Source organism: Phaethon aethereus (genome assembly GCF_964289735.1).
Source record: "Phaethon aethereus genome assembly, chromosome: 1".
Taxonomy (NCBI): domain Eukaryota; kingdom Metazoa; phylum Chordata; class Aves; order Phaethontiformes; family Phaethontidae; genus Phaethon; species Phaethon aethereus.
The window spans coordinates 178,280,467-178,297,726 of record NC_138575.1 but is presented as its reverse complement, the minus strand read 5'-3'; the positions used below and the strand labels follow the sequence as shown (position 1 = coordinate 178,297,726).

Here is a 17,260-nt window from a genome sequence, read left to right as displayed (position 1 = left end):
GGCCATATAATAGAAAAATTGAGAAAATTTTCAGTTATGGCTATGTCATACAATTACTTGGAATAACATAAATATGTATGATACAAAGAGTCTTTTTTAGGTATATATTCCAGAGGAAAGTGTGTAAAATTAATTTCATTTTTACTTACAGTTTTCCCATTAGAATAAAATCTGTTCTGAAATCAAATTACATGAAAAAAATTTAAATGTTCCGTGTTCTTAGGGAATGCATGCTTCATATATCAGAGCTCTTTTATTAGAAAGCTAGTATATAGCTACTATAGTCTTGGAGGTAACTACATTTTAAGTTACTGAGAAGATTGGTATTTATTGGATTGAAACTGTCAACTAGATTTTTTTTCTTCTCGATTTTAAAAATTAAGAACTTAAGACATTATCTTGAAAAAATAAGTGGCAATTTTAAAAAAGTTTCTGGAAAGATAAGATTTTTTTTCATTCTTTTGGTTCCTTGGTGCTTCTAACTCATGCTGTAGAAGAGTACTATGGCTTCAGCATTATTTCCTGTAAACTGTAGAATGCTAGTCTTATATAGTTTATATTGCATACTAGTTACAAGTCTCTTATGTAAGCCCCCAAAGAACAATTCCAATAAATCATCCCAACTTCTGACCTCCCCCGTTATCTGCATATAAGAAGCACCACCATTTCCTGATTTTTTTTAAGTGTAAATTTCCATTTCACATTTAATGTTTTAACACCCACACCTGTTGCTGACATAAGAGAATTCATGCACTCTTTCTCTTCCAGTCTATGCAACAGGGTTGCTAACAATAACAAGGCAGAAAAGACGATGCTGTTTCTGGATCAGGAGGAAGCACTGTCCATGTTTCATCCCATGAAAGTCTACTGTCATGGCAAGTGCTACAGTAGATACCAAAGTATGTTAAAAATGATAAAGGCATCAAGTTAAAAAAAGTAAATAGTAAGGCCAGCACCCTTGACACTTCCATTACTGCTTAACTATAAGAACAATATGAGGATGAAGGAGATGGAATCTCCAAAGCCTCAACAAAGATAGTTACTACTACGGAGCACCAGTTGTTGATTTGGGAAACGAAAATGTTACTGACAAAGGAAAATTATTGGATTTCAAACTTTGGTGTCGTGTGAAAAAAGATAATATTACCCTTTCTATGAACTGATAAACATGCAATTCAAACCCAGTAAGAGTTCTGTGTATACCCTCTTGTTGTCTCCCTATCATTGTTATTCTACCTCTACTTTCCCATCTGAATTTTATCTATTCATATCTATCTGTTCCTTTGCCAACTGTAATACTTCTGTTGCTATTCTTTGGTATGATAGGCATTCTTGATAGTCATGGTACCCGATATTCAAGCTTTGCACTTTCACTTAAACTTTCTTCAATATACATGACCAGAATTGAACACAGTAGTCCAAATAGCATAAATATTTCCACAATGAAGAAAACTTTATGTACTCTTCAGTTGCATTTCCTTTTTTCACAGATTCCTTCTACTGGTTTTTCTGTACTAACAAGGTACAGAGGGTTTTTTCCCCTCTTCTTCAACTTTCTAACATTAACTTTCTTCAAACATGACTTACCCATTCACGTTATATACTACTAAATATCCTATTTGTGTTGCTTCTTAGAGTCATCCAAATAGTTCTGTAGAATGGTCCATCATGTCCCATATGATAATGTTCCCTTTGATGTCACTTTGAATGATCTGATAATTTAAACTATCATGCTCCTGCTGTTACACTCCTTTATCCAAAGGCCCATCTTTAAAGAATTCCAGCAGTAACTTTATGATGACCTAGTTGTCACATACAGTTCTTTTCTTCTTAAAATTGCCATACTATTCATCTTTTTTTTTCCATCTTCACTGATTATTTCCTGTGTAACACCAGATAAACTGCTTTATTGAAATTCTGGTAGAATAAATCTGTTATGTGTCTTTCTTTTATCTAGAAAAAAGCTACCTCTTTTATTAGTTGCCTCATGTTTAGAAAGACACTTAAGGAAAGGACTATTGTTTGCATTCCTGACTGAACGACAGTATCTACTGTATCTTGTTACTGTGGGAAATCTGAGTGTAACAAGCATTCATGCTTATAGAGGAAAATGTTCCATTAAGCCCTCATGGATGAAACAGTACTCGGACCTCAAAATATGATAATGTAACCTGATTATACAAAAGAACCCTGTTAAGAAGACTAAGTTTAAAACCAACAACAACAACAAAAATTATTCAGATATTTCATTTTCTGAATTTCTGGAAAATTCAGTAGGGTTCTATTGTTCCAATAATATAAAGTTTTTCCAGACTGGATTATAATGCACATGTTGACATAATCCTTTTCAGGTTTTAGGAAAGATTTTTGTATAATGCAGCACTCTCAGTTTAAATTTAAAAACATATTTCAATGAAATAGCATTCAGTTTTTTTTGCCCTGTTTTGCCAAATTCAAATAGTATTGCTTTCCATTTGTTTGAGCAGCAAAAAAATTGATAATTTACTTGCAAAGACTATACAAGTGAGCTTCAAAAATATAAGTCGGTATAAAAAGGCTCAATATATTAAGAACTAATAAGTTACTTACAAATTAATCATCTCAGAGCCTAAGGAGATCAGAATCTAAAAGTTTTTATTTTTCATTTCCACCATAAGCTTATAGAAAGCATAGTTTTCATCCAAATTTATGGTAAAATTTATCATTTTTTCTGCTTAAAAGGGCTTTAACTGGAAAACCAATGAAGCAGACCACAGAGGTATGGAAGATCGCAAACGGAATAGTTTCCAGCATTAAAACTAAAAAAAAAAAAAGAGATTGTATTTTTTCAAGTATTTAATAAGCTCACATTTGGGGTATTTGGCATACAGTACCCCTTTTATGTAAATTGCCCAAAGCAGTGTTGGAGATACACACATAGAATAGTTTCTAAGTAAGTCTCTCATTTTAAAGATAGTCTAACCCTGCTGCATGTTCTATATTTACTTAATTCAGTCCAGAAGAAAAGAAATATAAATAACCATGAAAAGATGCCTCAGAACTTCCATAACTAAAATAGTATCTCCTTTGTTGAATGTTAAAGCCAACATCTTGTTTCTTATTGAGACATCCATTTCTAATATCATTATGATCTCTTTTTTTAAAAAGTAAATCCATAACAGTTTGCTTATTTCAAAGTAAAAAGCTCAGAAGAGGAATGCAGCATATGTCAGTTGTGTGGAACAGCAGTGTGGTAAGAATAGCACCAGAGAGTTGAAAGTTTTGGTCCTTACATATGTTTTTAAGTTTCAGTTCTTGGCATATGGGATATTTTTTAAAGATGGTTATTCAGATTAAAAAAAATAGAAATTGGTAGTATATTTGCTATTTGCTTCAGTGAGACCACTGCTTTTCAGTTTTTAGTGGTGTCCACTCCACCTTTCTGAGACACAGATAACATATCTTTTAATTTAAAAGTGTTCTATATGTCATGCAAAATTCAGTTGAGCATTTAGTAACTGAGAAGCATTAAATACATTCTCAGCTGTGCAAAAGAAACACACATGGAATATATATATACATACTCATATGCAGCTCTTCTTAATTTTAGATCTATATTTGCAGGGTTATTTGTCTAGATCTTGTCTCTCCTAGTTTGCAGCATGGCTCATACACTATTGAAACCAGATTCTTTTAGAGTAACAGGGTTATTAAAGCAGCTTTGTCCATTTGATCTACTCTGGGACATTTCAATGCCACTGTGACTTAGTAAGAGAAAGAAATTACAATTAAGCTTCAGTGGTTTGCAGATGATTTCACAACATAAAACAAACTCCTAATGTCATAGATGAGAAGTAGATCATCTGAATATATGATACCATTAATTAAATAATCTAATATTAATAATGAATGTATCCAATAAAGCCTATTTAATCCAAAGTTACTCTGCAAATAGGACACAACTGTAATATCACAAACTTATAAAATTAGTTAACATTTCTAAAGCCTGTAGTTTAATTAATTTGAGATTCAATTAAAAAAAAAGAAATCTGCATATTGTCATAATGATGGGATTATGGGTACTCTGTCAGGCCTCCTGCTGCTGCTACAGAAAGGTACGTAATCTCCTAGGTCTTGTAACATAGTTTTTTCAGGGTTAAATTAAGCTCATTGTTTGACTTTTATATTCAGTGACTTTTATAGTCAATGGAAAGAGTCTGACAATCCCAGAAATCAATTTGGCCTACTTAGCTCAACCCTGTAGCTTAGGTGTGATAAGCACAAGGTCGTATAAAGGATTTTTGAGAGTTTTTCCAACTGTCTAATCAAAATTGAATTATTTGCAACTGGAAGAAATGGGTTGGGCAAAATTTAGTGTGTTGTTGAATTATACAATAACATAGTCTACCATGAAACCAAATAGCCTTGATATGTTATTTTTTTCCCTATATATATATTATCCTAATTATTATTAACTATTTTTTAATGTCCTCAACATTTACTCTCTCATTCCATCCCACATCTGCATCTGTTTCTCATCCTTTCTTCTTTCTTGTTCAGTAGCAATAAAGTATGAGGAAAATAATATTCCAGAAATTTGCCTTACTCCATTGCTCCCACTATTCCCAAGGGTTTCTTTACTGACTGCCCTTTATTTATGTTCAGTTGTCTACAGTGGGATTCATCTTCTCCTCTTAAATATCAAAAACACAGAAGTCAGAATCTGAGACAGAATGGGCACTTGGAGAACACAATTCATGCTGTCCTAACATAAATGTCTAAAATAGGTAAGACAAATTATATCCTTAAAGTACATATTTCTTCCATTGACCATAAGGTCAGCCTAGTACAATTGTCTCAGTTGGAGATGTCTATACAAAAATATCTGAAGTTAGGTGTGATGGATTCTTCCCCCACCTCTAAATTATTACAGTTCATACCATATTCGTTTTAGCAATAGCTAAAACCAAATACTTTAAAAAAAAAAGCAACAAGTAATACATAATAACACATTACTAGAAAATGAATTTTAATAAGTACCACATTAAAATTATAAAAAGTGAAAGTTATAAAAGAGAAACTTAGAATCTGAACACAATTAGAATTACAGGTTTAATGTAGTCTGACTGTTTCGATGAGAATCAAATTTCTATTTACTTACTGTGTGAATATAGTTGCCTTCAGAGAAAGAAGGTTTCATAGGTTAATGTTTGGCTGAAGCAAGGTACAAAATGCATATACAAGAAATCATATCACTGCGTACATGACTATATTAGATGGATAAACTCAGTTGGTTAACTAGAACTGACATATACAACATATAAAAGTCAGATGAGTCAGCTGACGGTTTGTCCTGAATTGGTTTATACCATATACGCTGAAATTTCACATCTATATTCTTAAGCATTTGATGTAAATATTAAACAAAAATAATATAGAAAAAATATATAAATTTCAAATAAATGTAAGAGCCATGAGATATGAGGGTATGCACAACAGCTTCTACATTTATTTTAAAGGACACTCTCTATTACAATGTGCTAAAAGTTATTTACTACTATGTGTCACAGTTATTCACCCCATAAGAAATATGTTTCAACCGTTTAAGAATACCCTACTCACTTGCCATTTAATGCTGCTACTCCAACAGTGCTTCTGGCAATTGACATACTTGCCACAAATGTCCACTGCTGACTTTGAGGGTCCCACCTCTCAACTGTATTCAAATAACTCCAACCATCATGTCCTCCCACTGCATAAATAGGCCCTTCAAGCACTGTAACTCCTAAAATGGAGGAGAGAGTGAGAGAAGATAAAAGTATTCTTTCTCTATCAATAGTAAAAAAAAAGGTTTTCCAAAACACAGCTAACAAACAAACTTGCATACTCAAAGTGAAAATGGAAACACCAAATTGAGATTTGATTAATTAAGGATTAACAAACAGGAATAAAATTAATGCCATTCCACGTGGCTTTATGAAAAATATGTCTTGTCAAAGAAACCTAATTTTATTCCTTGAGAAGATTGCTTCATAGAATAACTTGTGGATGATGTAACAGTCTTAGATTTCTGTATATTGTATCTCATAATAATCTGATCATGAATTAGCTCTTTAGAATATCCGTAAAGCACATAATAAATAAATTATAGACTGGATATCTGATAGGTTTCAAATTATTGTCAATTTAAAGGGGGATTTCACTGAATGGAATTGCTTCAACCAGAGTTCCAGAGGGAAGGGAAAGAAGTCTGAGTTTTCAGTATTTTTTTCAGTTATGTAGAAAAAAATACACAATTCTTCACTACCAGGAAGCTTGGTGGGCTGGCACAGAATCAAAAAATATTTTCAAAGGTTCAAACAAGTAACTTACTATGAGAAACTTACACTGATTCATTAATTTACATTCTAAAAAAAAAAAAAAAAACACAAACAAAAGAATGGGTACCTTCACAGGAAAATCATGTTGGATATATAAGGATTCTTTTAGCTAATGAAGAAAAGTAAAACAAAAGATAAAACATGGAACTTGAAGTATCAAATATTTAAATAAGAAATACATTTTTACTATGATTGTTTTTAATCACGCATTCAAAGGAACTGATGGATCCTCTATCTCACAGTATGTTCAGCTAAGCTTAGAAGGTTCTGGAACGTAAGTTATAGCTAAGCACCATTTGTTACAATACAGTGAGCTCAGTAATTTCATTCTATGAATCCATGATCCCAAATGAGCATCATTCTGAAAAATCTCAGGCTAAATCCAATCCTATTCCTAAATTGGTGTCTTTTTTTTCCACTCCATTTCACATGATTTGAACTCATCAAAAAGTCAGAACACAATAGATCATAAAAGTTTCAGAGAATAGGTTTATTTTTTTCTTTCAGAAAAGTCTTTCATTTAAAACAATTTAAAGTTTCATTTTCTGTGTAAAACTGTGTTTTATTCTATTTCAGAAAAGTTATTTGTTCACTTTAAAACCATATTTATCAATGAGTGGGAACAAGTCTCATCTCAGTGTTCACAGAAAGTGTTCCTGCACTTTGGGTGTTGTGTTGTTTTTTTTTTTTAAAAACTTTAAAAAAGAATTTAAAACCCCTACTAGACCTTACTGAAATTTTCCTCTTATAAAGTCTGAGCCTTGTCTTTTTCTGTAGAACCTTCTGCGAACTCATTCTCCAAATTATTCTAGTATGAAGTCTTGCTTATAAATGCTTTTTATTCAATCACGTTTCAGCTATAATTTTTCCAGAATAATAAAATGAATATTAAATTGAACTCATAATCCATATAGCTCAATATCTTATCTCAGAATGCAACCAGTAGCAAACATTTGGGAAGATGTGTCAGTGTTTGCATAGAAAATCAGGAGATAATATGTTGTAGTTGTGATATTTTTTGTTTTTGGGATTGTTTGTTTGGTTTTTTTACCCTAATATCTAGTAGTTATAAACACTCTTAAATCCTGAACAAACAGGTTTACATTGTCAAAAAAGCATTTTCTAGAATTTCTTATAATAACACTGTACTCTCTAACTTTTCATGTATATACTCTTCACTTATTACAAAGTTGAATAGAAAATCAAATTCTTGTTCGGATAAAACATTAAGTAACTTTTTGTAGAAAATTTGCTTTCCTCTTCACCAAAATATGGTTCTTCTTTCATTTTAATGGATCTTTAAGCTTTTTTTTTTTAATGCCAGTAAAAACTGATAAGTTCATTGCATTAATGTAATGGATTTTCTCTCTGCATTTCCTGTCATGATTTTTAACTGTTCTTTATGCAAAAAATAGCCTTCACTGACTCTTCTACAATGGATTTATACAATGCATGTAGAACCCTGTGAGATACACAGTTCCATCAGATTTTTTCCCCAATGTCTTCTACATTGCATTTACCACCTGCTGTTGTTTTGTGAATTCAACTGGCTTTTAAAGTTCATCAGAGTGTACTCTGAACTTGTCTAACCTTGTTGAATAACTTCTACATCCTTTGTTACCATTATGTTCAATTCCATTTCCATATAAATTAATCTTACATTGGCACAGGGAAATGTTGTAGTTAGAAAACTGACAAAATAAAAATGTTAGTTTGGTGTGAGATTCATGTCATGTTCATCTGCCAAAAGGTGTGAATATGGTTACAGCTACACCAATGAAGGAATATGGAAGTTTATTTTGCTTGGAGAACTTTAAGGGATTCAGTACAAGATTGTCTATTTGAGTTATCCAGTTTGCATTCTTTCTATAATAGGAAAATTTACAGGCAAAGCTATAGGAAAATTATTCTTTCCATACATGACAAAGACAGAAGGAATTCTGTACAAAAATAATCTTCCATGCTGCTGATTATAACATGTACTAGCTTGCTATGGTTTTACAAGTTTAATGTCTCTTCTTTATGGAATAACAAATGCATTGACAACCTTACACTTGCTTCTTAAGAGCTGGTCCAGTTCCGGCCCACTATGTTTTAAAATACTGGACAAATACATTCTGCAATATTGAATTTCTTTCTGTTTTCGTGTAGTTATGACTATATATGTGAAGGAAAATAATGATTTTGGACTATGTATATTCAAAATATTAATGTTCAAAGTCCAGTTCTCTAATAAGTAAACAAGAAAAAAAACAAATAAGATGCTGCATTCATGAAAGTAGTATTATGTCTAATTTAAGTATTTTGTCTCCTTTTATTTTTTTAATTTTGCTTTGATATTTATAGGCATCTGAGAAGCATAAATGCAAAGTGGAAAAGATAGAGAAACCTGTAGTCATGGTAGTAGCTGGTGATGAGTTCCTCTAATGGTACACCCATGAAAAATAATGGATGCAGATGTTGTAAATGTTAGCATTGTAAATAGGATCTTCAGAAAGAATTACAAAAGAACTATTAAAAATCTGGAAAACCTGCTGGAAATTCCATAAGAGATCTAGGGTTTATCAACATATCTTTTCCAAGAGTTAAACTGATCATAGCGTATAAGTACTTGCATAAAGATTGTACGGCTAAGAGTCTAACCGTAGGAGGACTAAAAAGATCCAATGACTGGAATTAGTAACCTATTAAATTAAGCCTAAGAATAATAGCCCATTTTTTAACCGATGATGATCCTTTTAACCAAGGATTTATTGGAATTATGAGTTTAGGAACGTGCTAGTTTCAGTGTTGCTTGAAGTTTGTGTATCTACACTGATACATTTTTAGATAGACATGCTCAAACTCCTTCAAATGGCATGTCCTCAAGGCAGAAATGATTGGGAGAAATTCTGTGTTCCTCTTACAGAAAGTCAGTCTACATGATCACAGCAGTAGCTTCAGGCCATAAAATCTATGAGTCTATATAAATTTGCTAAATTTGGACATGGATATCACAGTCTCTTCAGCTTTGGTATAGACTGTCTCTCTCAGTATTTGTTGTGGATGGAATCTCCCTTCTCTTCTCTTCCCAAATAAACAGCTCTGAAGGCTGGGCTAGACAAACCTGTCAAACTGACAATTGCAGGAGGTCTATCGATGACAGGTTGAAACTACAGAAATGTAAGATTTAGGACATAATTTAATATGTCATGACATAGAGAGTGAGATGCTTTGTGGAACAGCCATGTCTGTGGGAAAAACAGCTAGGCATCTATAGTTAATATAATTGCATAATATTTTTTTTCTTTCTTGTTGCTTAACAGTAACTCCACCATTTCTCTTTTACTTTTCATTCATGCACTCTCCTTCCCACTCCAGTGGGAAAACATTCAAGGAGTGAGATGTGGCACTCAGTTATCACAACTATCAGCACCTTATTCTTCCTCTTACTTTTCCTCTCCTCCATTTTGTATTAATATGACATATACTAAGAACAGCGCCTGCAGAAAGATCTAAGGAGATCTAACCCAGAGCTTCATGGCTACCCTGAAAGGGTGGATATCATATTTTCTGTGTAATAATTTCCTGACTTGGTCAATCTTTGGAACCTAAATATCTCACTGTCCAGGTAATGAACTTGATTACTAATATAGGAAAACTTAGTGACTCACAGAGGCAGCTCTAATGCTTCCGAAGAAAAAAATTATAATTTAATCCCAAGCATCTTTATGTGAGTCAAATAAATAAATTAATGAGTATGCACCTTGCAATTCTGGTAAATCAAGTACTTTTGATTATATTTTTCAACATTCTGGGAGCAGCTAAAATAATGTTTTCAATAAATTTTACAATTTTTTTATATGCTTTTTTTGTGAATAATTCCTTTTGATCATGAAAACTGTAACTAATCATTCTCAAAATATTGCCTTCTCAGGTCATTGCTACTGCAAAGCTGTTGCAGATTTTGCTGAATATATATACAGATCTTGGTTATTAATAGGATAGGTATATACAGGTAAAATTAGAACTTAAGAAAGTAGAGTTGAGTGTTCAAGAGAAGTTTTTATTCCCTAATATGCCTTCATTACTTTAAACAACCAATAATTTGCTTTATTAAGCATGTATAAAATCCATGGCTTCAACCACAGGAATAATAATTTCATGAAATAACTTGATGATTTTAATCAAATCAAATCAATAGTCTGTTACTTCTGTGCTGCAATGCCAATAAAAAGCTTTCATTCCCTCTTCACTATTAAAATGATATTAAATATTTGTTAATAACAATACACTGTGATGTAGATAAATTTTAGAAGGAAAAAAAAATCACTTAATGCATATTTGAGACATCTATGTCTGTGTCACAGAAAAGGCAGTCAAAAGGAGTTTTGCCAAAAGCAAAAACCCAAGGCAAGTACAAGCAGACAAATTCCTATCAATCAGTTTTTATAAAAATGCTGGGTGTTTTCTCTCTTATTTTTCTAGGTACTCATACTATATATTTTTGGTTTGTTTTACAGTTATTAAAAATAGTATGAAAACCTTAAACAAATGTTGAAAAGTGGAGACATGGAAGGTTAGACTTAGAAAATATAAAAATGTGTATTTTTTGTAAGACATGCTATGAAGTATCATTAATTTCTTCAACTACTATTTACTCAGAAGACTGTATATTTTCTTATAGGACACAACAGTCTCTTTGGCATTCATTCATTCTGAAAGTGATGATGTTGATTCTGTTTTGCTGATGATTTCTCCTAAAAGGAAGAATGCCCAGAAAGAGACATTCATTCTCTTGCCTGGCACGATGGTGTTAGGAAGTAGGAGAAATATTGACTGTAATCCCTTTACGTGCTCATCTTTTTGGTTAAGAAAGTAAAACATCTCCAGATTAGGCAGTTATGTTTTGAAAGATTGGACTAACTAGATGGATTTTCCTTTTTTCTATATGCAGCAGCAGCTCGTTTACTATCAACCACTTTCAGCTTACTTTTCAATACAAATATCATATGGGAATACTAAAATGATACCAATTAGTCTTAAAAAGAAAAAGTATACTGCAAATTCAAAGACCACTAAAGGCTGCTGAAAGCAAGCTCTATTTTGTTGGTAAATATCTCTGCCTGTTCTGTTACCAACATCATCCTCTCCACTCCTTTTATTTCACCTCCCTTCTATCATCTTTCTCTCATACATATCAACTAAGGGATTTTTCTACACATTTTTTGGGTAATGATATATTACTTGACAAGATCCAAAATTCATTCTGGGAGAATGAAAATGTAGTACTGAAAAAAATCAACATCTAACCTTTGTTTAAATTGATGAATCAGTTTTGATTTAAAATGATGAAATGAGACCAACAATCCCCTCAAATTTTACAAAGTCAGCTTCCCATATTTAGTGAGACTTTTTTTTAGTTTGTGTTTAATACTTTATAGTAACTATACCAAAATGTAAATTATAAATAAAGGCACTTTAAAAACTACTAAATGAGATGAGCTTTTTTAATCTAAGTATAAAACTGCTTAAATAAAAGAATAACAGTGAAATAAGGCAATGCAGAAATGGAAGTCCTGATATTACTGATGACATTCATTTAAGAAAACAAATTGGTTCATTGCATCATCAGCAACTGACTGTAGATTCAACAACATACTTAGAAATGGAATAGCTATTTCAAAATGGCTGATAAACATGAGTTACATCCACTGAGGACTTATAAAATGTGTTAATCAATTGTCTTCAACAAGCAGTGGCTGAATTTATTTAAATACAGTGTTAAAATTGACAAAAAAGTGATTTGGCAACATTCTGTGCATTACTGTCATCTGATCTTGCATCAGGCTTAAAAGAAAACTGATCAAAACCTGAGAAACAAGGTGTTCAGTGGGCTGTAATTCTGTTCCCGTTGTAGTTTCAGACTCTCAGAATCACTTATATTGGATTGTCACAGAGTGGCTGAGGTTGACAGGCACCTCTGGAGATTGTCTAACCAACTGCACTGCTAAAAGCAGGGTCACATAGAGCCAATTGCCTAGAACAGTATCCAGATGGCTTTTAAAAAACTCCTAGGACAGAGACTCCATAGCCTTTCTGGGAAATCCATGACAGCATACCATCCTCGCAGGAAAAAAAGGCTTTTCTTACATTTAGTTGGTATTTCCTGCATATCAGTCTGTATTTCACCCAATATCACTGAGGACACCATGGATCAAATTTCTGTACTTCGTCCCATCAGGTATTTATGAACTTTGATAAGATCCCCCTGAGCCTTCTCTACTCTAGGCTAACAGTCCTAGCTCTCTCATATTGTCCTCATCTGTGAGATGCTCCAGTCCCTTAATTACCTTTGTGACCCTTTGCTGGAGTCACTCCAATAAGTAAATGTCTCTTATCTAATGGAGAGCCCAAAACTGGATGCAATACTGCAGGTGTGTCTCACCAGGGCTGAGTAGCAGGAAAAATCATCTCACTCATCCTGTTGGCAACACTTTTCCTAATGAAACACAGGATATTGTTGGCCTCCTTTGCTGCAAGCACGCATTAGTGCCTCTTGTCTAACTTCTTGGCCACCAGGACCAGCAGGAACTTTTCTGCAGACTGTTTTCTCACCAATCATCTGCCAGCCTGTACTGGTTCATGGGGTTATTCCTCTCCAGTTGCAGGACATGGCATTTGCGATTGCTGTACCTCATTATTGGCTCATTTTCCAGTCTGCTTAGGTCTCTCTGATGGCAGCATAACCATCAACCACTCCTCATTGTTTTTATAATCTCCTAATTTGCTGAGAGTGCACTTTGTCCCATCATCTAGGTAATTGTGCTGGTTTTGGCTGGGATACAGTTAATTTTCTTCATAGTACTGAGTATAGGGTATGTTTTGGATATGTGCTGAAAACAGAGTTGATAATACAGGGATGTTTTCGTTATTGGTGACCAGTACTTACACAGAGTCAAGGCTTTTTCTGCTTCTCACACCACACCACCAGTGAGTAGGCTGGGGGTGCACAAAAAGTGGGGAGGGGACATAGCTGGGACAGCTGACCCCAACTGACCAAAGGGATATTTCATACTATATAGAATCATAGAAGTATAGAATCATAGAATCATTTAGGTTGGAAAAGACCTTTAAGATAATCAAGTCCAACGGTTAATCTAACACTGCCAAGTTCACCACTAAATCATGACCCTAAGCACCACACCTACATGTCTATTAAATACCTCCAGAGATGATAAATCAATCGCTTCCCTGGGGAGGTGAATCAACCACTTCCCTGGGCAGCCTGTTCCAATGCTTGACAACCCTTTCAGTGAAGAAATTTTTCCTAAAATCCAATCTAAACCTCCCCTGGCACGACTTGAGGCCATTTCCTCTCATCCTATCACTTGCTACTTGCAAGAAGAAACTGACACCCACCTCACTACAACCCCCTTTCAGATAGCTGTAGGTAATAAGGCTGATAAAGTCTTCCTTGAGCGTCCTTTTCTCCAGGCTAAACAACTCCAGTTCCTCTGCTGCTCCTCATAAGACTTGTGTTCTAGCCCTACACCAGCTTCATTACCTTTCGTTGGACATGCTACAGCAACTCAATGTCTTCCTTGAAGTGAGAGGCCCAAAACTGAACACAGGATTCAAGGTGCGGCCTCACCAGTGCCAAGTACAGGGGCACAATCACTTCCCTACTCCTGCTGGCCACACTATTTCTGTTACAGGCCAGGACGCTGTTGGCCCCTTGGCCCCCTGGGCACACTGCCGGCTCATGTTCAGCTGGCTGTCAACCAGCACCCCTAGGTTCTTTTCTGCTGCGCAGCTTTCCAGCCACTTTCCAAGCCTGTAGAGTTGCATGGGGTTGTTGTGACCAAAGTGCAGGACCTGTCATTTAGCCTTGTTGAACCTCATATGACATCATTCACAGCATATAGAGCTGGGGGAAGAAGAAGGGAGGGAGGGACATTTGCAGTTACAGTGTTTTGTCTTCCCAAGTAATCATTACATGTGATGGAGCCCTGCTTTCCTGGAGGTGGCTGAACACTTGCCTGCTAATGGGAAGTAGTGAATTAATTCGTTGTTTTGCTCTGCTTGTGTGCACGGCTTTTGCTTTACCTATTAAACTGTCTTTATCTCAACCCATGAGTTTTCTCACTTTTACTTTTCTGATTCTCTCCCCCATCCACTGGGAAGGGAGTGAGCAAGTGGCTTTGTAGTGCTTAGTTGCCAGCTGGGGTTAAACCATGACAGCCATTAATGAAGATGATGAGCACAGTGGCCCCTGGTAAATATCACTCGTGACTTCCATCTGGACTTTGTACTGCTGATTACAGATCTTTGACCCTGGCAATTCATCCAGTCAGGTTGGTAAGGAATGATTTTTCTTTCATAAATTAATGTTGACTATTCCTAGTCAACCTCTTATCCTTAATATGGACTGAATCTCTTCCAGTGGTATTTGCTCCATCACCTTCTCAGGGATCATGGTGAAGTTGACTGGCCTGTATCTTTCCAGACCCTTCTTGACCTTTTTGAAGATACAAGTGACATTTGCTTTCTTCTAGTCCTCAGGAACCTCTTCTGGTCACCATGACCTTTCAAAGATAATTGAGAGTGGCCTCACAATGACATCAGACAGCTCCCTCAGCACTCGTGGGTGCATGTTTTCTGGTTCCACAGACTCGTACATGTCCAGCTTGCTTAAAAGTTCCTTCACTTGATCCTCATCCACTGAGGGTAAGTCTTCCGTGTTTCAGACTTCCTCCTCTGGTTTCAGGGACCTGGGACTCCTGAAGCCAGTTTTAAAGACTGAACCAAAGAAGGCATTGAGTACCTGAGCCTTTTTTGTTGTCTTTCTTACCAGGTCTCCTGCCCCAGTCTGCAGAGATCCCAGTTTCCTTAGTCTCCTTTTGCTGTTGAGTGACCTGAGAAAGCCTTTCTTTTTTCCCTCACTGGGAAACAGTGAGTGGGAAACTGGGAAATGAGTTGTCACTCATCAGATTCAACTCAAAATGAGCTTTGGCTTTCCTAACCTGATCCCTATAAGCTCAGACAGTGTCTTTGTATTTCTACTGGGTCACCTGTCCATGCTTCCCTTTTTAGTTTGACTTCAATGAGGACCTCTCAATCTAGCCACACAGGCCTCCTACTGCCTTTGCTTGATCTCCTGCACATCAAGATGGAAGTTTTTTGAGTGTAAGGGAGGTGATCCTTGAAATATCTGTCAGCTCTCCTGGGTCCCTCTTTTCTCCAGGGCCATATTCCCTGGAGCCACCATTACAGAGCCCACATATACTGCCCTCAGCAGAGTTTCTGACCTGCTTTTGTGGAAGCTGCTGCACAAACTGTTGCATCTGTTGGATGCCTCTATTACCTGGACTCAGATCCACCTATCTATGAAACCCCACAGTCTGATTTTTGTGTTATGTTTTCTAGGAACCCAAGCTGGAAAAGTTCTAAGTAATGCAGAAGTATTTACTTTTACAATCAGGCAGTGCTTGCACCATATGTTTCAAAAAATTATGAGTAGTAGCGAGAAGGTAGTAACCACCCTCCAAGAAAATATATAAATACAACCTTTACATTACAGTGGACTCTGTCATATATGAAGAGTTCCAGAGCAGATTGTGTCAAATATGAGGAATTCAATATTCAAGCATTACTGGTTCTTATGGTTTGCTCTCAGAGCTTGGATGCCAGAACTTCTATGTGATTTTCATATCACACGCATGGATTAAAGGGTGGTCCCAAAGGTGTTGCTTTTAGCCTCCCCATCACACAGAATGGAGTGCAGTACATCTCACCTCTGTATCAAAACCTGTACTGAAGTTATTGAATAGCCCATGATAACCACAAATGGCAATATGGCAACTGAAATCTTAAAGAATACATTCTACCAAGACCACAAAGCAGAATATTTTCCAGTAAAATTGATTAAAAAAGACTATTCTCTTTTCTGAATGTTCCAGGTCATTTGTTTTAATAGAAAAAAAAAAAAAATTCTTTTAAGTACTCTGTGTTGAAATGTCAGAGTTACAATCTTATTATCACACTGTAGAATTCCTCTTGCTTAAAGAGCAAAGGTACTGAGCTCTATATAATTATTTTTTTTTTAGATGTTGCAGACAATTTCTGCATGGTCTCTTGAGATAAGATTTTTCATCTTTCTGTAGTCAAGATACTGAACAGTGTGTTAGAAGATCAGAGTTCATCTTGACTTCATGAAACAGGTTTTCATGTTCATTATAAGTATCCTACACTAAAATGACATCAGAATACATAATTTTGTGGTTTTCTGTGTTCTATGCCCACTAGATTATAAACATCCGTCTATATTTACACTCAGAATATGTAGATAATATTTTTATTAAAATATATTATGTAGAATGGACTTTTCCTGTTCCTAAGAGAGAAAATAACAATTTCCAGCTGACACTTGAAGTCTTACTGTCATTAAGCAAAATACAAACAAAAATAATATTAGGTCTTTTAGGACTGTTTGCTAAGAGAAAAGAAAGGACACAAGGCCCTCACAGCTTGCTTTCTGCATCTCATCTTCAACAATTTGACAAAAAAAATTTAGGCACAAAAAAAGAAGAAATCCTTTTGAACTCAATGTTCCACATGATACTAGTGCTCTGTTGTTGTTAGCTGAGAAAAGCAATCATGCATCCAGAAAGGGAGGCTTTTATTGTGAGGTAATTACATCAAAAATAATCAAGGTTATTATTTATATGAGTAAAGAAACTGGAAAATGGTGGAATCAGACCTTATTTTTTTTTAATTTGTAGAAAGAAAAAATCTGTCATAGAGGGACTGATTTATCCTATCCATCTTTTGATGAATTATTTTCATTTTCATGACATTCTGAACAGTTTGGCTTTGCTAGTTCTCTTATGGTTACTGGACAGCTGAGACTAGAAACCTAA

At 34.9% G+C, this 17,260-nt stretch overlaps 1 protein-coding gene across 2 annotated transcripts in view; it reads right to left on the bottom strand.

Moving 5' to 3' along the window:
• Positions 1-17,260, bottom strand: part of KLHL1 (kelch like family member 1) — a gene marked incomplete at both ends in the record, with an annotated part of 258,931 nt that overhangs the window by 16,449 nt on the left and 225,222 nt on the right. For both annotated transcript variants that reach the window (XM_082013897.1, XM_082013898.1), the window contains one exon: positions 5,602-5,764. In XM_082013897.1, the coding sequence (XP_081870023.1) occupies positions 5,602-5,764 (163 nt within the window). The remainder of the gene's footprint in view (positions 1-5,601; positions 5,765-17,260) is intronic.